The 23,027-nt window shown below is 42.9% G+C and overlaps 1 protein-coding gene across 3 annotated transcripts in view; it reads right to left on the bottom strand.

The window, feature by feature from the left end:
* Nucleotides 1–23,027, bottom strand: part of FAM149B1 (family with sequence similarity 149 member B1) — a 641,735-nt gene that overhangs the window by 609,484 nt on the left and 9,224 nt on the right. For 2 of the 3 annotated variants that reach the window (XM_086922293.1, XM_086922291.1), the window contains exon 2: nt 9,675–9,788. In XM_086922293.1, the coding sequence (XP_086778419.1) occupies nt 9,675–9,788 (114 nt within the window). Of the gene's footprint in view, nt 1–9,674; nt 9,826–23,027 lie in introns of all 3 variants that reach the window. The other variant, XM_086922292.1, reaches the window with a different exon arrangement.

Here is a 23,027-nt window from a genome sequence, read left to right as displayed (position 1 = left end):
TTTCGTCCCTCCTCTCGCCAAAAGTCTTCCGAGAGGTTGAGTCCGCCCTGGTAGTACCATCTTACCAGGGTGAGGAGACAATGCCTATGATGAAGCATGACACAATATTGTGTGTGAGGCATCTTCCATTAAGGATGGTCTCTTAGACCATCTCAGACCACACATGACTTACAGTGAGTAGACCTCTTTAGTCGACCACATCTTCCTCACTCTTTATATTTAGTTTTTGGCAACCTACTTCTTGTTTGGTTATTGTAGTCTTAAATGGAGATAGAGTTGCCCAAGGCGGGGAGGGGGGGGTGTCACCTGGATTCCAGCCATCCAGGACCTGAAGGCAGATTAATTCAGACGTTTATTAGTTCTTCTCCCATTTTATCCTTCAAGTTATAGGGTGGCATTGTTTGTGCTGGAAGGATTCCAACTTAATCAGTGTGTTCCTCAGTTGGCTGGTGGTATAAATTAAGATCAAGACTCAAGGTTTTCCATTTTTACAGATTTTTACGGATAGATACAGACAGAAAACAATGTGTTTTCTGTCAGCATTTATTTTTAAAAGTGGATAAATACAGACAGAAATGTAGGCTTCTTTAAAGGGACTCTGTGTCGTCTTTCATAAATTATAGGCCAACAGCTGAGCAGATGGACAGCATGGGAAAAAAAAACAGGATGCAATTTCATTATATAATCCCATGTGTCATCGTACATTTGTGGCATAATGCTATTTACCAGTGGATGTTTTGTTATATTATATTTGGCAGCTGAAATAGCTAAAGCAGACAGGCATCAAAGCATGAGTGCGCCTCTATCAGTTAAATAAATATAGAAATGTACAGTTTTACAACTTTATTTATCCGCAAAACACAAAATAAATATGGATCAATGCAGACAGAAATGATAAAATAAATAAATACCGGGAGCCCTAATTAAGATTAAGGTCTCCTAGGACTAGCTAGTGCGATTTATAATATAAATGTTTCAGTTGGAATAAATGTGCTGCCATTCTTCTTGCTGTCACTGCTCTTTTCTTAGGCTTAATATACAGATTAACAAGAATGATGGATTTTTCTAGAGATTGGCCCAATCAGCCATTTTCAATGCCAGCACGCCAGGATTATCCACATGCAGCTCTACAGCCTTGACTAATAGATCGGTATTGATATACATAGTCAGGCCACCTTTAGCCCTTCCAAATTTACCGCTTCTTTTGGCCAATTTTGTGTATTCTTTATAGTCAATTCGAGTCAAGTCAAATCAATGTACTTTATTCAGCTTCATGAGTAAAGCCATAAAAGTTGCACAACATCATAAAATAATTTTAAAATACAATTCATATCATTAAAAAGTGATGATAGATCCAATAGAATACAGTAGGGTTAGAATATCTACAGCTCACACATGATTAGGGAGGATAAACAGGGCACAAGCACACATTATACAAAATACAGGAGCAGGAAATAGAACTATCATGCCGTACAGTGACGATCAGTTCTCCATGCAGAGTCTAGAATGCAAAGCAGACTTTAAAAAGCCTACTACAAATGGTATACAATCCGGTTTCAGCAATTGTAGATAAAATAGGGCTGTGTAAAATTCAGCTTCTTTTAAAGTGGGATTAAAAAATATCTGCGGGGATTAGAGTAAAAATTACAGAAAAATATGAAGTGCAGCAAATCCTGTGGAGACACTCTGTCGCAGCCACAGGATGCTAGCACCTGCCCCCTGCAGCTCCCCTTAGGGACGGCTAAAAGCTGTGAAAATAATCCATACGGAACCTGACCAATAAAAACCGCTTGTGTGTAGACAACTGCCACAAAAGATACGGTTCCATAGAGGGAATGGTTTTGAGCATCACATATTTATGAACACTGTGTTTTCTTAGTTCAATGTGATCTCAATCCAGCTTTTTAATTGTCGTGAAAGTCTTCTTGACATACCCCACATCCTCCACGGTAATAAGATCAGGTTTTAAAAATAAATCAGGCCGCCGTAACTCTTCAAAACAGCCCTTGATATATTTTAACCACGGAATTCGTAGCATGAAATCCAGATTTAAAATATCCCTTAGAATCTGATGGTTAAGGGCTAAATCATCATTCAACCAGCAGTTAAGCCAAAGCAACAGGGGCTGCATGGCCAGATTGTCGCTGATATATGGCAGCCCCACTTCTTCGTAGACCACCAGGTTGGATGTATCCCTTGGCACTCCAAGGAGGAGTTTTAAAAAATTGTTCTCCACCACCTGTAAGGCATCAGTCATAGCATAGCCCCATAGTCCACTCCCATAACTCGCAATGGCGACACTTTTTGACTGGTATAACTTCAACATTGACGCCACAGGGCGCTTACCCATTTTGGTGGCAAAGTTGAAGAATACCGTATTGGCCCTTGTAACCTCCCCCTTAGTCCGCTGGATAAGAGGCCCCCAATTCAGTTTATTGTCTTGCAAGACACCCAAATTAGCAAATGTTGTTGTCAGGGGCAACTTTTCATTGCCCACTTTAAATGGATACTCCTTCCTCGGACGGATCCTGACCTGCAAGATGTAAGATTTAGAATTATTAATTGCTAGGTCGCGCTCCCCCATAAAGCTCCGAAAGGTGTCAAGGAGGGTCTGCAGGCCCTTTGCTGTTCTAGCAATGAGGACAGCGTCGTCCGCATAAAGCAGGACGGGCAAACCCCGCCGATCCACATGAGGGAAGTCAGCCCCTGTTTTTACCAGCGTCTTGTGTAAGTCGGTTATTTGTAGATTAAATAAAAACGGGGCCAAAATGCATCCCTGTCGGATGCCCCGCTCGATGTTAAAAACCCTAGAGACACGGAGATCCTCAGCATATCTGATGTTAGCCTTAGTAACCCTATGCAGATCCTCGAGGAATCCCACCAAGTTATCCTCAACCCCCATGGCCCTCATGGAGTGCCACAATTTCCCCTGATTGACACAGTCAAAAGCGGAGGATAAATCCGTGAAGGCCATGTAGAGCGTACCCTGACGGGAGATTGTATACTTCCCCAGGATCAAGTATAAATGAAGGCATTGGGCTAAAGTGGAGTGCCCGAGCGGAACCCAAATTGAAGGTCTGCAATTATCGCATTCTCCTCCACCCAGGAGGCTAATCTTTTCAAAATTAACCCACCAACAATCTTGACCACAGAATCAAGGAGGGAGATTGGTCTATAGCACAAAGTGCTATTACGGTCCCCTTGCTTGAAAACCGGGACAATTGTTGAAATACCCCAGGACTCCGGACAACCGACCCTGGCCGCCGCGTTGATCCCGGCCGCCAGGACCGGTGCCCAAAAAAGAGGATTAGATTTAAAAAGGTCTGGAGGGATACAATGCGGGCCAGGGCATTATTACCAGATAGCCCTATGATGCCCAACTCGACCTCTTTCTGATCAAATATTATCGAGGCAAACATATTGACCCTAGCTCTGGGTTGTTCAGGTATCACCACACCCTTAAAAATAGTTGTAAAATGTGCCACCCATTCATCCTCAGTTATATTTGTGCCCATTTCTCTATCCCTTGACTTCTCGAATAGGGGGCGATTAATAATGCCCCAAAATCTAGAACTACTTGCTAGGGTACTAGGCTCCAGTAGTTCTCACCAGGTTTCCTCCTTCAATTCTCTCTCATTACAAGCCAGTGCCTGCTTATATATGAGCCATTGGGCACTGATAAGAGGTTGGTCTCTCGGTATAGTTTTTAAGGCTTCCTTTAAGAGTCTTACAGCCTTAGAACAGGAGGCATCAAACCATCTAGGTTCAGCGGGCGATGGTCTGTGGGATGGGGCACTTAACAAAATCCCTACCTTGGAGATAATACCATCAAAAGTGTTAAGGACTCCCCCAGGACAGGTATCGGGAGACACACAAGATGCAATCTCGGCTACGCATTTAGCTTTCACCTCACTGTAAAATAAATCCGGGGTGACCTGTGACCACTTTATTCTAAGCATTCCATCTGTGGATCTCATCCTACCCGTCACCGGAACCCTGTCTTGGCTCGACAACAGCCCCCCCAGAAGTACACAGATGGGGTTATGATCACTAAATGCACGTTCTAGAATTGCAAACCTCTGTTTGTTACTTTGTAAACCAGCTGAGATCCAAATATGGTCAATAAAAGAGCCCTTATACAAACCCTTGAACGAGGGTACAAGCTGTTTACTGAGCTGAGCAGAAAAAGACATTAAGGGAAGTAAGTCAAAAAGGTTAAGCAAACTGCTAAGGGCATCCCCCAGTTCGGAGTTCTCAAAATGAAAGCCCTGCATCCTTGCACACCCCAGCTCTTTCATGCAGGTGGTTGCCGGGTCACCACAAGGGGGGATGTTAAAATCTCCCATTACCATAAGGCTGTTTGTAACAGAACCACACATCTTCCTTAGAAGGGTGCTTAACTGGGCAATTTTACACTCCCTCTGTAAGGCCATGGAATTATAGAAGTTAATGATTCCCAGGCTATTATTTCCTCTTTTCAGGATGATTGCTTGGATATCTTTGTTAAAAAAGGGGAGTTGCTGAATCTTGCAGGTTACTGCCAATGCTATAAATATTGCCAAGCCACCACTAGCTCTACCGTGCACTGACGGTAATGCAGGGACAAAAAAGGCTTTGTATCCCTCCAACGATATGTTGCAGTCAACCAGCCATGTCTTCTGTAGACAAACCACAGAAAACTGACTGATAAACTGCAACCATACAGGGTCCTGGATTTTCCCTGCTAGACCTGCAATATTCCACGACAGAACATTATATGTTTCCAAATTAGGCTGCTTTACGGGGGCACCTACCATTGGAGATGCCTGCTGCTGGGGGCTAAGCCTCCCTAACTCCTCTATGCCACCAGGCATAGTATCTCGGATGGTTGGGCAATGGTCCTCCTGCCGTTGGGATAATTCTCCTGCTGCCTCAGGTCTCAAATGTAGTCAGTCACACTCTTCCAGCCTAGAGAGCCTGGAAACCGACTGGTGCCCATCAGGTCGCCCTACACCTCAAAGATGTAAAAAAGGACCCCGCCCCCATCGGCACAGAAGTTCTTTGAGCTGGTCCATTAAAATGCAAATTTGAATTGAACCGACTTCTGGGGTCGACCTGTTAGAAGAAACCCAAAGGGAGAGCCTTTATACCATAATCTCTATGAGTGGAGTTGAGGTAGACATCCCGAAGGATTCTATCCACAAGGTAACTGCTGTTAAAATTCACATTAATACAGTCGTACCCTTCGTGTTTCCTCAAGCTCCCTATCCACCTCACTCGGCGCGCCATAAAGATGTTACGTTCCACCATTGGTCCCAAGGAGGTGTTACTTGAGAGCCAATGGGTTACCTTGTTTCTAAGTTGTATAACATTTTCCTGTGATCCATGAGGGAGTGGTGGGACATTTATCAGAATCACTACCAGGGGCGCAGATTGTGGTGGAAGATCAGCAACTGCTAAGTTCTGATAGGCAGCAATGGGGGGGTCCCTGGTGATCAGCCTGGGATCTACCTTTCCTCTGAAGAGCCTGCCCCTGCCCATTAATTGGCCCATCCCCAATGATATCTGATCTAACCCTTACAGGGTCAGCTAGCCTACCTAAGTCATTTGCAACCATATTGGCACTACAGTGTTGTGAACTATTGGGAGGGTGGCCGACTGCTGCTTCTACAGGTTAAGGAATAGGGCATGGCGTCATAGGCACTATATTCAAATTTGAAGGCACTGAATTGGGGATAAGTGAGGACTTCAAATGCTTGTTTTGTTCTCCCAAGATCTTGTCGATGAGATTCAATTTGTCTACGATGGGACTTAGCCTCTCATTTAACATACAGCTCAAGACGAATTTTAAGGCCTCCAACAGATCCTGGTTAACTGTAATATCCAGTAGATGAGCACCTGCCTCTTTTTTGAGGACCGGTTTGGAGGGTGCATTTAACGTGCTCACCATAAGATGTAACAAATGAGGGCCAAGAGAGTTGGCCCGGCCCGCCTTATCCGGCCCTTGGCAGGCAAGGACGGGCCCGCGCTGCGGGAGCTGAGCGGCACTTATGTGGTGGTGGTTGCGGCACTTCGATGACGCTGAGTCCTGGCGGCGGTGAAGGGGCTGCTGGGGGATGTGGTTCCTACCCATCAGTGAAGTGGTGTGGCTCACTGGTTAGAGGCGGCAGACCCGGAAGCAGAGAACGGCCCGGGACGAGGGTTCAATTCCCGACGCGGCAGGGTCGTGGACCAGGGTCAGCAGACTCGATAATTCTCACCTCGGTGCCTACTCTAACCAGGGATCACACTCGGCAACTCTGGGCATTAGCTTGCCTCCTCTCTACAACAGCCCCCCACATTCGCCGGGGATGCCTGCTTTCACCTTGAAGATACCCAGTAGAGACCATCTCACAGGGATAGCCAGGACGGGTTCCCCAGCGGTCTACAGCGCCACGACGCCTCAGGGCAGCAGTGCGCTTTACAAGACACATTACATTACCCCTTGCGGTGGCGATAATGTTATTCTGGAGCCGTTGCCCTCACAGCGATGCAGGTAGCCAAAGGGCTGTTTCCCTCACGGCAAGTGGCCAAGGCTGAAAAAGCACGTCTAGGTAATTAGAGGAAAGCTGTCTAGGGCCGAAGTTTCCTGGAACATCCTCAGTTGTGTTGATAAGCTTTGTGTGCCACAGCCATTCAGACAACAGGAATCTGGGGATTGAGAAGACCATCAATTTTGTTTAAGTCTTCAGAGAGGATTCATATGCCTCCAAATAACAGCCAGTGGCCAAACTGCTACACAAGCGGACTGACCACTTAATCCTTTGAGGGCGATACTCAATGCAAAAGAACAATATGAGCACCAATGATTCCGTAGCCTCTCTGCAAACTGGCATAGTTCATCCCCAATAATATCTCTAAACTATTAACTGCAAAATGGCTTGGTCAGAAGAGTCCTATGTCTAAACCGGATATACTGCTTGCTTGGCTACAGATGGGTGATTTCAGCTATGGTTGGTTCATACCAGGGCTGTGGTTTAACATCAAGGAAGCCCCTTACCAGAGAGCCTATACTAGAGAGATTTATCTGGTAAGTAACAAATTACCAGTACGTTACTTTTAGCCCCATCTTAGGCATTTTACATAAGTTTTTGGGAGAAGCCCAAAAGCTTTGGAGTCACAATTTTTCCAAATGCAGGCGTATAGAATTCACCAAGGGAATATTGCACACAAATCTTGGGGACATCATATTTCTTATTCCCACTCGATAGGAGACTACCTTCTGTAGTCCACAATCAGTGCCAATAAATAAGCATTCTACACTCGATTTTCTGGGGAATACACAAGTGGGACAAATCAAAATAAAGAAGGACCAACTTGGTACTTGCCAGTAGGCTTTACAATGACCTAAGGAACCTATTCTCTACAGAAGTGAGAAAATGGATGTTTGCAAAACCCCAGAATCCGCATCCATGTAGGGCTGCACACAGAGTTTTTATATTGTAAATTTCTAGCGCTGGTGCCATACACCTAGATAATGTTTTCCAGTGGATTTTTGAGATGAAGGCTGAGGAATGAATTCGTGTTGCAAGCGATTTCTGAAGCTGCATTCCCAAATTAAAGTTTTGCATGAGTTTCACATCCACATAATCAAAATGTTGTACCTGGTCAACTGCATTGCGGCCCTCTCTCACTTTCCTCCATACATCTATGCCTGGCTGAACCAAATACCATAAACTTTGTCTCTGAGCTATTTAGTTCCAACCCTCTCTCAGAACCAAACATGTTAAAGAAGCTGTTGAAGTCCCTGGGGAGGCTTTGAAAGCAACATGGTATTGTCAGCAAAGAGACTTTTAGGACAGTATCCTGGTACTGGGAGAGTATCAACATGCTCATAATATAGACAGAAACACACAACTTCCAGGTGAAGGATCAATGTCTGCATCAGAACATGGTCTCTAGGTGCTGAAGTCAACAACTGAGACATTAGCCCACACTGGGCAACATATCAATCTATACACACATGCCACAAGGGGGGAGGTGGTGAACCTTTTTCTGATGTAGTTAAGAAAGTTAATATGTGAAGGATATGGTAGTAGAGACAGGGTTGCACTTCATAAAGAGGTTTTTTTCCAGTAGGTGACAACACTGGGTGCAACTTCGCAAGCAGGTCTGCCTATATTGAGAAAAATTCAGCAATACTACGCCTCACAGACGCAAATGTCTAAGGCTTCCACCATGAGTGGACAAAGTCCTGCCGTATTAGCATGTTCTTAAATACCGCACTCAACAGACAGTTCTATTTGTAAGCTAGGGTGAAACGGCACATAGGTATGCTGTTCGTAGAATTCTTTTAGGTAAAAGAATGCTACAAACAGCATCTTAAGTGAGTCTGGAGCTTCCTTGAAATGTAAGGGAACAGTCAGTTGGGCAGGCCTTTTCTGTTCAGACAGCCAGGCAGTGGAATTCTTTGTTGGGTTTGTCAGACTGACCATTTGACTTACTAAATGCCTTTAAGACATGGTTTAACAAAAGACAGAACTTTCTTGCAGCTCAGTTGCAGTCTGTTAGCGTTAGTTGATCTTTCACCGATCTGTTAGCATTAGTTGGTCAGCCGGCTTCCGATAACAGACATTCCCTATAAATAACACATTGCTTTTTGCTTTCCTCGGATAAATAGGAAATTACCCAGATTATTGTTATAAGAAGGAAGTTACGTATTATGTGCCTTGCTTCAATTATATTAACTATATACTTACACAACTATTAATCTTCTCATGCAGGTACGAGGGGATTGGTTAATATTAGTCTTCTATATAGATCAGAAGCCCAGCATAACCCATGCAAAATAAGAAATATTTGCAGCAAACAATATGTAAAGGTGTCTGTTTTACACTACCCGCAGGTCTGAGATTTGAACTGTGGCAGGCTCTACATAGGTTTTTCTCTGTCAAAATGTAAAATGTAGATAATTTTTTTTTTTTTTTTATTTTTATTTTTTATTTGTATAGCGCTAAACTGTCACCCATAGGGTATCCTGGCACTTTACTTGGTCAGCCATACGCAACTTTATGCTGCCTTAAAACTTTACACCAACCTAGGAAAAATATGTGTTTTTAATGGCGAGAAGAGGTGAATTGTTCTAAATAGTCTTTGTTATGAAGTGCGTTGGGTTACTAAACGGCTCCATTGTGAACTTTATTATTCGAGTGAGGTATGAGTCAAGTGAGGTTTCATTGCATGCCTGTTTTATTTTTACTGCGGAGAAGGTCCGAAGTATTATAAGAATGGCGTTTGAAATTCAGTCCAACATTTTAATGTTGCTGAATTCAAATCTTACAATACTCTTGGCAGTTCAAACTTCCTCTTTTATCGTGGCCTCATTTGACACGCTACATCTGCTGAGACTAAGCATAGGTTTGTGTCTTCCCCAAGTAAACATAGGTTACCATGGAGAGGCATTCCTGAGCAGCAAAAAAAATCATTACGCTTTGGAAAAATAATTACACTCGGTAGAATGTTTTCATGACAAAATAAAAATGAAAAAAAGAGACACTTAGAATTAACCTATGATAAAATAAGTTCCTAGTAACATTTTTCTGCATGTCTTTATCTTATAGAATCCAGTAATACAACTTGCATTTCTCTCTCTAGAAGCGAATTCTGTAACTTGATTATTTAACAATATAAACAAACAATATATTATCAGCAATTACCGTATTTCATTTGAGCCCGTTTCATAGGTAGTTTTGCGAATGGTGATAGGGACCTCGTAATCCACGACCTCGGGCAGTGGTTGGTGTTTTGAAGCATCTTTTGTGGGACTTTGGCTGTTCAACACAAACATTTTGCAAAAGCTGTGAAAAACTAAAAATCAAAATACTCTTAAAGGGAAAATATAGACTAAACAGAAACGGTATATTATATATACTGTGTCTTAAAACGACCTACTTTGCTATGCTATAACTTCATTTTTATCACTGCAAAATTATCACATATGTAGTTTTTGTTGCCTCATGTGGGTTCATCTGTTATTCTAAAGCGTTTAAAATAAGAACCCCCCACCCCCACCCCCCCTACACCTCTCAAATCCTCTGCAGGCTGAGGCTCTTAAAGAAAGCAAACATGTGGCCACTGCTGATCGAGTCTATATTACACCAGGACAAATGTAGCGTATTTCACTGATGCCAGCCCAGATCCTGAATCAATAATACCTACCGGATGAAAAGAAATAACTAAGGTAGAAGAGAGTGAAAAGCAGGAACTGAAGAGGTAAGAGATGACATGTGAGACATGCAAATGTAGGATTTCAGAAAGATGAGGGGAATAAAAAGGTACTACAGCCTTGGCATCACCTCAAGCAGATGGGAATGCAAAACTGGAAGGGGCCCAGCCGTCGGCAGCACACCCCCCAATGCAGCTTTCAATGCATTTGACACCTATGTGACCATCAATATATGCGTGCGGCACAGAAGCCAAGAATCGGACGTACATTTAGACTAAACACCTTAATGACCTACTGGCAGGCACGGTGAGAAACTAATTGACATCATCCCGAGGGCTCCCAATCATGCCCCATCATAAACCCCCGCCTACAACTAGAACTCACCCAGACATGTGGAGGCGACTCTGTTCACAGTATATGCTATACAAGAGTCATATGTTGCATGGAAATAAAACTAGAGAAACACAACATCTGGGAACAGCAAACACTCTTAGGGAAAGCAGGATGAAGTAAAACATGTGAAATGTAAACAGGTACAGTATTTAGTCAAAAAAAACCATTTCACAATCATTCATTCCTTACATTTCCTAAAAATCGATTTAAGCGTAGGTTCCTAACAAGTCTTTCGAAGCGGACCTATACACTCCAAGTTAAAACGAATATAAAAATGTCATTAATGCAGTTCTTATGAGGCCTTGACTCAAATGATTGTTCTTTAAAAACTCCCTTCTAGGAGCATGCCCATTTTCCTCAGATCATTGTGTGGTCCTGTTATTTAAAGTGCAAGGGTCAATGTTTAAAGTGCTATTGTGATGAGGTACATTTTAATTTTAATGTCTTCCTTCATATTGTCCGGGGTTTAAAGTGAGATGTTTTTGCTCTTTTGTTTAACCGCACTTACAACACTAATTTCTATTAAATGACCTTCGGATCTTTTGCTCAGAGTAATTACTGTTCTTCCCTTGTACGTTATGTAAACCCTGGGTTAAAGTGCAGGTGCTTTATACAAAGACCATCGTTTTGCTTTAATATTGAGAAGATCTACTAGTTTTGCTAGCTTCCCAGTTGTAGTTCTTTGTTGGAGAGCTGGTGCCCTAAATTGATGGTTCTATTGCTTTCATGTTCACTTTTACGAATTTTACTCCCGGGCATATGAGCGGTATAGAGGAGCCCCCCAGCCAATTGGTACCGCTTGCCGGCATGTTCATATTTCCAACTCTATACAAATTTTTTTCAGCATTCTCTTCCTTTCTGTCAGGTAGCTCAGGCAAACGCAGAATATGTGTGCAAGACTGTCTTCCTTATATTTGCACAAGCGACATTCTTTGTTTGATGTCTGATCCTTCCAGGATGCGATACAAAAGGGGATGATGGACGGAGCGCTTGAGCAAATCAAACACTCACCCCCAGTCAACTGATCTGGGTTTAATCCATCACAATTCTTTAGCTCACTCCGCCACCCCAGTTCAGACATGGCTATATGCAAATCAGTCTGACCCTGTGCCTCATGGGAACAGTCCAGCCCGAACTGCCAAAGCCATGTCTTCCCTGGACCGGAAACAAGCATCCTGGGACCGGTTTCTGGCATTTCAGCCGTCATCAGCCAGGCTAGCTTGAATCCAGTCTCAAAGTGAGCAAGGGACTCACGTCTGAGCATACCCTGCCAACTTAGGGCGAACAAAGCGATACAAAAGGGAATGATGGATAGAGCACTTGAGCAAATCAAACACTCACCCCCAGTCAACTGATATGGGTTTAATCCATCACCATTCTTTAGCTCACTCCGCCACCCCAGTTCAGACATGGCTATATGCAAATCAGTCTGACCCTGTGCCTCATGGCAACAGTCCAGCCCAAACTGCCAAAGCCATGTCTTCCCTGGACCGGAAACAAGCATCCTGGGACCGGTTTCTGCCATTTCAGCTGTCATCAGACAGTCTAGCTTGAATACAGTGGCAACGTGAGCAAGGGACTCACGCCTGAGCATACCCTGACAACTTAGGGCGAACAAAGCGATACAAAAGGGGATGATGGACGGAGCGCTTGAGCAAATCAAACACTCACCCCCAGTCAACTGATCTGGGTTTATCCATCACCATTCTTTAGCTCACTCCGCCACCCCAGTTCAGACATGGCTACATGCAAATCAGTCTGACCCTGTGCCTCATGGGAACAGTCCAGCCCGAACTGCCAAAGCCATGTCTTCCCTGGACTGGAAACAAGCATCCTGGGACCGGTTTCTGGAATTTCAGTGGTCATCAGCCAGGCTAGCTTGAATCCAGTGGCAAAGTGAGCAAGGTACTAATGTCTGAGCATACCCTGCCAACTTGGGGCAAACAAAACGATACAAAACGGGATGATGGACGGAGCGCTTGACCAAATCAAACACTCAACCCCAGTCAACTGATCTGCAATGCCAGAAACCAGTCCCAGTATGCTTGTTTCCGGTCCAGGGAAGACATGGCTTTGGCAGTTCGGTCTGGACTGTTCCCATGAGGCACAGGGTCAGACTGATATGCATATGGCCATGTCTGAACTGGGGTGGCGGAGTGAGCTAAAGAATGGTGATGGATTAAACCCTGATCATTTGACTGGGGGTGAGTGTTTGATTTGCTCAAACGCTCCGTCCATCATCCCCTTTTGTATCGCTTTGTTCGCCCTAAGTTGGCAGGGTATGCTCAGACATGAGTCCCTTGCTCACTTTGCCACTGGATTCAAGCTAGCCTGGCTAATGACGGCTGCAATGCCAGAAACCGGTCCCAGGACGCTTGTTTCCGGTCCTGGGAAGACATTTCTTTGACAGTTCGGGCTGGACTGTTCCCATGAGGCACAGGTTCAGACTGATTTGAATATGGCCATGTCTGAACTGTGGTGGCGGAGTGAGCTAAAGAATGGTGATGGATTAAACCCAGATCAGTTGACTGGGGGTGAGTGTTTGATTTGCTCAAACGCTCTGTCCATCATCCCCTTTTGTATCGCTTTGTTCCTTCCAGGATGGCATTAGATCTTTTATTTCCCATTTTCTAAAACGGTACTGCATAAACTGGTGTACGGTAATCCTAGTGCTGTAGTTTTTTATAGAAATGTATCACTGTCCAGGGGTGACCTCTGAGTGCAAGGCTTGTCTTATCGGTTAAGTATGAAAAATGCTTCTTTGTGACTTTTATTACTTTGTAAAAGGCCAGTTACCCAATACTTGCATGCCAGGCGTCTTGTAATCCAACTTCCTTGATAGCCAGTTTTAGATATAGACCCCCTGAATCTTTTTTATTTTGCTGTGTTTGCTCCTCTATTTCCTTCCAGCACATGTGGTTGATTGACCCTCTTTCCGATGAGCGCAGTCTCCAGCATAGTTTTATAAAGGCTCCTTTACACTGGTATTTTTGTTCAGCAGTCCAAACTCTAAATGCACCTGTGCTGGAGATGCAGTTTTCATGATTATGAAAACAGATTTGTATTCCCCTGTTTGGATTTTGTTTAATATACCTCCTGCGCGTTCTTTCAGTGTTTACATACTGTACGTCACTGTTGGCATTAAGTGAGTACTCATCACTATTAAAAAAGATGGTGAAATGAGGGACAACTCAACTACGTTCTTAAAGTTTTTAAGCCATAGTTAAAGATTGCACTTTCGCCTACATTGTTTGTATGTGTGGTTTGCCTTTCATTTGATGCTCCATGTTGAATCCTATATATTTATATGACTTAACTTCCTCAACTTTGTTCCCTTCCAAGAACCAGGTGTACTTGTTTTCGAGTCTACCAATCGAACCACCTTGGTCTTCCTAAGGTTTAGCTCTTACCCGTTTCTGTCCATGTAAGTTTTTAAGACATCCATCCTTCGCTGCAGTCCTATTGGCGTTTGGCTGAATAAGACGATGTCGTTGGCGCACTGGAGGTATTCTACTTCTTCTTGAGCCAGTATGGGAGGGTGCGCATTGATGTTCCGTACGGTTTGTGCTAGATCTGCAAGATATTTGTTGAACAGACATGGAGCTAAGATGCACCCCTGTTTTAATCCTTTGTTTGTGTAGACTTTATCTGTTAGACTCTTAACAACTCCAATTTTGACCTGGGCAGAAGTTCATATAAAAAGCTCTTTGATTGCCTTTAATAGGCTATTTGGTACGCCCCATGCAGCCATTTTTTTCACAAGTGCTCCCGTGGCATTCGATCAAATGCAGACTTGAGATCTAAAAAGCAGAGAAATAGGCACGTTTTTTCTTGATTTGGCCTTTTCTGGTGACAGTGTTAGGGCTAATAGATTTGTTAAAGTCCCCATTCCAGCCCTAAACTATGTTTGTAGTAGGGGGGAAATTTTGTTTACTTCTAGCCACGATCTGAGGTGCTGTAAAAAACTGGCTGCATATTCTATTGTATTGTAATTGTATTGTAATTGCATTTGTATAGCACTTACTACATCTGACCTGACGAAGCGTCAAAGCACTTTTTTCGGCGAGTAGCACGCTACTCCGGGACCCCTAGAGGATCAGTGTTGAATTAGTATAGTGAAACATGCAGGTACATTTTAAGTGGTGGATGGGTTAGTGAGTTATCTGGATTCGGAAGGATAGAAGAGGAAAAAAGGTTTGTATTTATATAGCGCGTGTTACCCCTGATGGGGTGTTGAAGCATGCTACTCCGGAAACCCATAAAGGATAAATTGTGAATTAGTATAGTGAAATATGAAAGTAATTTGAGTGGTGGATATTAGTCAGTTATTTGGAGTGAGAAGAATAGTGGAGGGATAGAAAGGGAAAAAAAGTTTGCATTCATATAGCACCTGTTACCCCTGATGGGTGTTGAAGCGCTGTTCTGGCGAGTAGCACGCTACTCTGTAACCCATAAAGGATTAGTGTGGAAAATTATTATAGTGAAATGTGAAGTAATTTGAGTGGTGAATATGTAATTCAGTTATTTGGATAGAGAAGGGTAGGTGGCGGGATAGAAGAGAGAAAGAGGTTTGAATTTATATAGCGTTTGCTTTCCCTGATGGGGTTTTGAAGTGCTTTTTTGGCAAGTAGCACGCTACTCTGGAACCCATAAGGATTAGTGTTGAATTAGTATTGTGAAAACATGAAATTAATTTGAGTGGTGGATAGGTTAGTCAGTTATTTAGAATGAGAAGGGTTGGGGAGGGGTAGAAAAGGGAAAAAAGGTTTGCATTTATATAGCGCTTGTAACCCTGATGGGGTGTTGAAACGCTTTATTGGCGAGTAGCACGCTACTCTGGAGCCCATAAAGGATTAGTGGTGAGTTAGTATAGTGGAATATGGAATTTGAGAAGTGAACATGTTAGTCTGTTATTTTGATTGACAAGGATAGTGGAGGAATAGAAGAGTGAAGGATTTTGTTTGTAGGTCATAGCAGAAGGAGGAAGCTTTTGGATGAGGTAAAAGGGTTTTTGGAGAAGCAGAGTCAGAGGGAAGAGTTTAGAGAGGTTTGTTTTGGGGGATCGGTATAGTAAAAGAGGTGTCAGATGATGCAAGGAGGGGTAGAGTAGGAGAGATTCTAGAAATGGTTATTTTCAGGATCATAGAAGTGGTATGGGGTTTGGGATAAATGAGAGAGTGGATGTAGAGGATATATTGATAGATGTATAGGGTGATAGATTGGGTAGTGCATTGGAAAGAGTAATAGAAAGTACTTTGAGATGAGTCAGAAAGTTGGGCTAGAAGATATATTGAGAGACGTATAGGCTGAGGAATAGGGTAGTGCAATGGAAATGTCAAATTAGAAGAAAGTGTTAAATATATAGATCCATAAGTACATTGATAGTATATAGATGCATAAAAGAGGTAATTATATGTAGATTAAAGATATTAATAGAGCTAAAGGATGAGAAATGGGGTAGGGCATTGGATATGCTTTTTCAGGAGAAAAGTAACAGACACACAGTTCCAAGTACATGGAGGTACATAGATGCACAAAGGAAGCAAGTACATGAAGACCAAAGATTGCTTTTTTTTTTAAACAACATATGTATTCTACATGTTTATACAAAGCAATACACAAAGATAGATACATATCTATAGTGAAAATACATTGTGGGTGGGTATTACTAAATGGGAACATGGCAGCATTTGCCCCTGGTCCAAACCAGTCTTGAACAGGCTCTAACAGGCAACTGTCCTTGTCCTCTCTGCCCTGAACAGGCTCAAACAGGCAACTGCCCTTGTCCTCCCCACCCTTAGCCTTGACGTCTGGGCTGAGCCGCTCTAACCCTGGCCTTTTACAGCCCTTGTAATCAGGTGACCCCCTCCAGCCAATGAGAACTCTAGCCCTAACACTATCCAATCACAACACTACCCCTAAAATCTGGAACCAGTAGACCAATCTTAGCCCTAGTCCAAGCAACCAATCAGTTTAAAAAACCCTGATCGCTACGTCCAATAGAGGCCCTAGCCCTACCAGTAGTCCCAACCCAAGTTCAAGCAACCAATGTCACAGGAAGCTACTTCCAACAGAAAGCCTAACCCTACTCTTAGTCCCACACCTAGTCCAGCAACCAGTCACACCAGAAACCCTATTCGCTACTTCCAATCAAAGGCCTAACCCTAGCCCAAGTCCCACCCTAGCCCCAACAACCAATAACACAGGAAGCCATAGTCCCTACTTCCAATATAATCCTAACCTTAGCCCTAGTCCCAACCCTACATTGATTGAATCACAGACCCAGAAACCAACCAGAACCCTAAAATACCCAACCAATGAGGACACTAACCCTAATCCAATAGAAACACCAGATACACCTACCGATCAGTGTACATACACATGTACCAAACAATAGTAGATTATATAAGGTCCCAGCTACCTCAGACAAGGTTTGCGGGCCAGGAAGTTGGAAGCTGCTGCTCTATTCAGAAAATTCCTAGGATACAGACAGGCTCAATCCACACTTTGGACTTCTGCAGGTAAGGGCCTAACAAACTTGTCCTTTAACAATACTGTTTGAATAAAACGTTACTCCCACTTCTGACCAAAAAACGAAGTCCACAGTCCCTACTAAATACAGTTTAAACAGACCAAAGCAGATTACTGCTGTCTCAGAGCACCCTCCGATGTAGAATAGCCCTGTTGCTGGGGGGGGGGGGGCTGGTTTAGCTGACTTGTTAACACAAAATGGTGGCTGGGGACGAACTGCTTAACATACTGGGTCTTTGTGAAAAAACAAACTACCGCTGACACCATAAATCAAGAATTCACTTTTTCCCAAAAGATTTTTTAATTATCCATGGGTTATATTCATTTATATTGTATTGCTTTTTTCATTTGTTTTACTAAACCCTAAATTGATCAAAACAAAGACATTTTTTGAAAATTGCGCTCAACAATTATATACAGTGCAATCATGAAAAATTAAACATACAGTGCTTTTTCAATAAAAGATATATATAACAAACACACTGTTGCCTGACAATAAATCTAACTTACATGTAACATCCTGAAAGTTACATCAGGCGAAAAGGTAGTGCTAATGAATTCTATCAAATGGAATGAAGACAGGTTTTACTTTCCTGTCCTCAACATAAATTACTCTTTAAGCCAAGGAGAGGTCAAAGATAATAATCAGTACTCAATGATAGAGCCCTATTTAATGGGCTCTATTGTGTCCAATTTCGGGACCTGGCTTATACTTGGTTCTGTCTGTATGGAGCCTCTCTACGGATAGAGCCAACACGTTGCGACCTTCTAAATGGCACGTCTTTATGGGAAGGTCTTCTTCTTCAGGGATGGAGAATTTTCTAAAAGGACTTGTGTACATAGTTGAATTAAAAACATAAAATGAAAAACTGTCGTGATTATCAGTGTGATGTGTACTATTTTACAATTGTGAATCTATTGTGAAATGGGAACTAACACATACCATGCGTGCATCTTGTAGGACGAAGCAGGGGAATTCCTTTATCTTTATTTGCATCAATGTGGCATGTGCTGGAAAAAGCAAATGACTATATGTTAGTTTACAAGGATAAATCCTGTTCTTGGTGTTGTGAGCAGTTAACAAATGCTCTTTAAGTGAGGGTTATTCCAATTATGTCAGTGGGAGGGGAGGGCCAGTGACATTACCGAGTTAACAGTGACTATCAAGGAAATGGTTAGCTATGAGAAGGCCACCCTTTAGCTTCGGCGTTTTTTAGAGGGCATCTTTGACTAGAGCGTGGTTGGTTAAAGGTCACCGTGCCGCCACTCAAGTGCTGCATGCACTGTGCGTGTTACATGATTTTTCAAAAAACAGTGTACCTTATCTTGTGTGCTCCTTGAGATGCAGTAAATTCTACGGCCTCCGCCAGGATTCAAAATTCGCAATTCCTGTGAATTTTTTATCTCCATGTGGTCCGGTGGTCATTTTGACGCTGTTACAGCATATATATCCCACACGAGTTCTTCTCACGTGGCTGCATTTATTCCTGAGTTTTGGTGTTGTGCGTGCCCTAAAGACAGGCTATTTTTTGCCATAAATATTTACTGTTCTGTAGTCGACTTGCCAAGAGCAATTTGTTCCAAAGATCTTCTCGGTATCTTATTTTTGCTTCCCCGCAGTTTTTCTTGAACTGAGTTCTCATTTCCCGGAGTCTGTTTTTATCACTTCTTTTCACTTCCTTTGTCTGTTTCAATAGAATTCGGCTTTCTCATAAAATGTGCATTTTTTCTTTGTGCAGCTTTTTGCTGTGTCATGTTTGCTTTTTTGTTCGTTTGTTTTGCTTACTTTTTGGATTGATCCAACATGTCAGATTTTTTAGTGTGAATTTTTCTAATAGTGTGCTTATTAATTGTTCCCATGCGGTTTTTAAATCCCCTTCTTTTGTTTGTTCTTCCCTCCTTGTTGTGTTTATTTTTTTATTGTGTCCAATGAACCAGCGTGCGTATATACCTCCTTCAGTATTGTTTCTATCCCTTTTCCCCTCCATTTTAGGCTTTTTGGATTATATGTTACGGGTGCCGAGAGTAGGTCGTGAGATGCGCAATACAGCTTTGTCTTATATTGTATTCCAATGATCTGTGGGAAATTATCACTCTCCATACGGAGATAAATTTGAAGGTGACATACCTGCTGCATTGTGGCTTCGCTTATCTAGGATTCAGCTTTTATTCCCACTAAGAAATGTAATGACGGCCGGTGTATCATTTATGTTTCCGTTCAGGAGCCTTAATCCCAGCTTTTCCAAATTGTTTCTATAAATGTTCTCTTTCTGGAGCCGGTCCTTCTTCTTCTTGTTGTTACTTAGATTAATGTTAAAGTCGCCTGACATTAAGCAGATTGCCCATTTGTATGGTCTCTAAATTGTTTTCAATATTTCATATAGGATTTTCATCTGCTCTTCTTTTAGATATTTTCTGGGGTGGATGTAGACATTTATTACTATGATGGCTGGCAGGTCCCTGCTCTAGTTTTCTTTTACTATTCTTAAAGCCTGCACACAATTGGTCCCCATTTCTAAATGTTCTATTTGCCATTTGAACCTTGTTGAGCAGAAGAGTGCTAATCCTCCTTTGGGATGTCCAAATTTTGACGTTTTCGCAGCTGATACGTGATAGCTGTGTATCCAATATTTTGTATTGGCTCTACGCACCATGTTTCCTGCATCAGAATTGTGTTGTGCCTTTGGAGAAATTCTGTTGCCTCTTGATGCTGTAGGAGATTCTCAAGCCCAGGAACATTCCAGGAGCAGATGTTTAGTCAAGGCTGAGTTGTTGCTCACCTGATGTGCTTCCAGGATCCTTCCTGGCTTGTTGACCTGGTGATAAAATTCTTCTGATCTTCCAGCTTTGCCTGTTCTTTACTGGAGAACTTGATGATCCTTAAAATTTCTAAAAAACCCTGATTTGGGCTTGCTCCTGCCGCTAACTTTAGGATTGAGATACCGCTTTCATTTAACCACATGCGCGCTAGCGTTATTCTGGAGCTATGCTGAGATTTTAAAAAACCCATTGTTCATGACGAGCTGGGCTCGTCATCAGTGTTTGAGGAGGCTACACCATGACGAGCCCAGCTCGTCATGAGCCTGGAAGGGGTTAAGGGTAGTAATGGTCCTGGGTAGCAGGGGGGTTCGACTGATTGTAGCTCTATCCTCCATGCCCTGAAGATACTGTGGTTATTCATGATTTGCACTATTGTTTCCTTTGAAGGCCAGTTTGTCATTATTGCCTCTCTGTTGTTTCTGTGAGGATGATGCACTAATTCCACCAATGTCAAATCTGAGTATTTGGTGTGAGCGAGGTCTCTTATTTCCTTAATTAATGTTTGCATTGTGCCTCTGTTCAGGTTGTTGAACCGTCCCCGTGAAACATAGTTTAGTATTAATAGTGGCTTATTTTAATTAAAATCCATTTTTGTTTCTTGCCTCTCCAAACTAATATTCCAAAGTGCTTTCTTTGTTGTATTTAATGAATTGTTGCAGTCTTGCTGTCCTCTATCTTCTTTCCCCTGCCCGCCTTTTATCCTTTGTTGTTTTGTGCCTCTACTATCTTCGTATATTGGTTGCATGAACCTCTGATTTGGTTCTGCTCTTTGCTTTTCCTTGCCTTCTATGGAATTTTGCCTGTTCTTGTATGGTATTACTCTCCCTTCCTCTCTGCTTTTTAACAAGCCTTGCTGTGTTGCGATCTTGTATTTATTTTCTTTTATTTGCTGCATAGCCTTGACGCCAGGCTAATGATCCATAGTTTCTATTACTAGGCCCAGGTCCAGTTCTTCCTGATATGACCCCTCTGTGCAGGTTATATGTTGTTCGTTCTTTACGAATGTTCGAGACTCGCACCTGGGATCCTGCGATCCTGGTGTCTTCTTCCGCCTTTTTGGGTTTCTCCACCAGCGTTGTCTGTTTATTTGTATGTTGATTGACTAATTGCATATATTTTTTTGTTGTGGCTGATTTCCCTTCTTTCTTGCTTTTCTTTGCCTTTTCTTTTCTCTTGTTGTGATATTTTGTTCTTGTACCTCAGTTCCTGTCTCTCCGCTTCCCTCATTTGACTGGCCAGTGTTGTAAGGAGATCGAACGATTTTTCTTTTCTTTTGGATCTCGTTCTGATCCCCTCCCTGTTAAACATCTGGGAGGGTGAGCTCTTCAGCTCTGTGCGGGTTACTTTGACACGGTTTTCTTTCACTCATCCCTGTTGTTTCTTCTGTTTTATGTTCTTGAACTCTTTGTCTCCTATATGCTCTTGCTGCTTGTGCCTTAACTTCTGTCAATATTTCGGTAAGACATGAGGTCACACGATCGGGCGTGTCTCCTAAGGTTTTGCAACGGCATGTTACATGCTGTATGTAATTGTGTTTTTGGGCTCTCTCAATCAGGTCATTTAATGCCTGTCATTTTTTGTCAATACCCACTATGTGTACTGCCAAGATGTTTAACAGTTCCACCTGAAGGTGGAATATGGCGGTCGACATTGTGTCCATGGTTGTCAAGAGGGACCCCCAGTTGTTGGCCTGATCTTTCTCAGCCCGATCCTTGTTCTCTTTGTTACCCGAGGTGGAGACTCTGCTTTTGTCTGCGATCTCTCGTTCCTTTTGCTCCCTGCTCCTGTGAGAAAATTTAGATGGTAGTGGTAATCTGCTCCCAAAAATTAATCTCTTTTTGTCTTCGGGCTTTCACTATCTGTCACAAAGGGGCTTAGGATGATTAAAGATGTATCCTCACGTCTCCCCACCTCCCCATAAGGAATTAATGTTAAGTTTTCTGGTGAGTTGGTCCTCGTTTGGCTGACCTCTTGATTTTGAAATGAAGATTCAAGAAGTTCAATCAGTGGTTGTTCTTGTGTACTTGGTGTTCCTATTCAGGACTGGTGGCCTTTTGTCATGTCTTTTGGGCTTGAACTGTCCCAACATTTTGGATGAGTGGACGGGGGTTGCCCTAGAATTTCTGAGCTATGTATCTCTGCTTGAACTATTACTGAGTTTATTTGGGTCTCTCCTTGCGAGCTCTCGCTTTCGTTGAGCTCAGAGTTTGGGTACGGTTGGGGCATGATTGATGTGGTTCTCACGTTGAACCGAAACCCCCTGCTCGTTTTGATACTTACGGGTCTCGGTTCAGGGTTCGGGGCTTAGTGCCTGGGTGGCGGCTCCCCGACTCTGCTGTCCGCACATTTCCGCTCCGTAACTCTGTGACTCCTCTTCCTTCCGAACACAAACACTGAACAGGCACTGGTTTACGGGCATGGATTACCTCAGGGTTTATGCTGTAATGGTTGAGAATATTTATGCCTTTCAAGTTAAGAAAATGAATACAGTGCCCAATAGTTACCCATTTCAAAGTCAGTTTTAGGACACACCCTAATTAAACCCCTGTGTCGTTCATAGTTTTGAAGGAGCTGCAAGGACTAATGAGTCTGCACAGGTCAGCGGTGGTATGAGTGGGAGACAGCGCTAATGATGAATGGGAATGAAGTGGTGTGGTACAGGATGAGCGATGGCAGTGTCAGCAGAGTTGAAGGAGTGTTGGTGTTAAGATTTTGGACAGGATACTTCCAAACGTTTTGGGAAAGGGGTCATTTTATTTTCTGTTTTAACAGCCCTGCATTCATTTGAACCCCAGACAACCCCATCTGTTTCTTGCTGAGAGTGGGAGCTTTAATCCAGTCTTTTCTTCAAACCGTGCTATATAACTTTTATCGCTAGAATAAGTGGACAGGGTGAACGGTTTTGGAATAGAGGGCAAGGGATTTGTCAAAGCAAGCGATGTGCTTCTTTCCTGGCCTTTTCAGTACATTTGAACCAAAGGGGTGTGGACCGCTTGCCTTACTGGAGGACCAATGTAGCTGTCAGACAGGACACTTTTTCCAGCCTTTAATGTTTTTCCACTATTGCTTCACATTTGGGCACATGTTTCACAAAAACTGC

The sequence above is a fragment of the Lissotriton vulgaris genome, chromosome 5 (genome assembly GCF_964263255.1).
Source record: "Lissotriton vulgaris chromosome 5, aLisVul1.2, whole genome shotgun sequence".
Lineage (NCBI taxonomy): Eukaryota > Metazoa > Chordata > Amphibia > Caudata > Salamandridae > Lissotriton > Lissotriton vulgaris.
The sequence above is the reverse complement of the archived record's forward strand: the minus strand, read 5'-3'. Positions and strand labels throughout refer to the sequence as shown.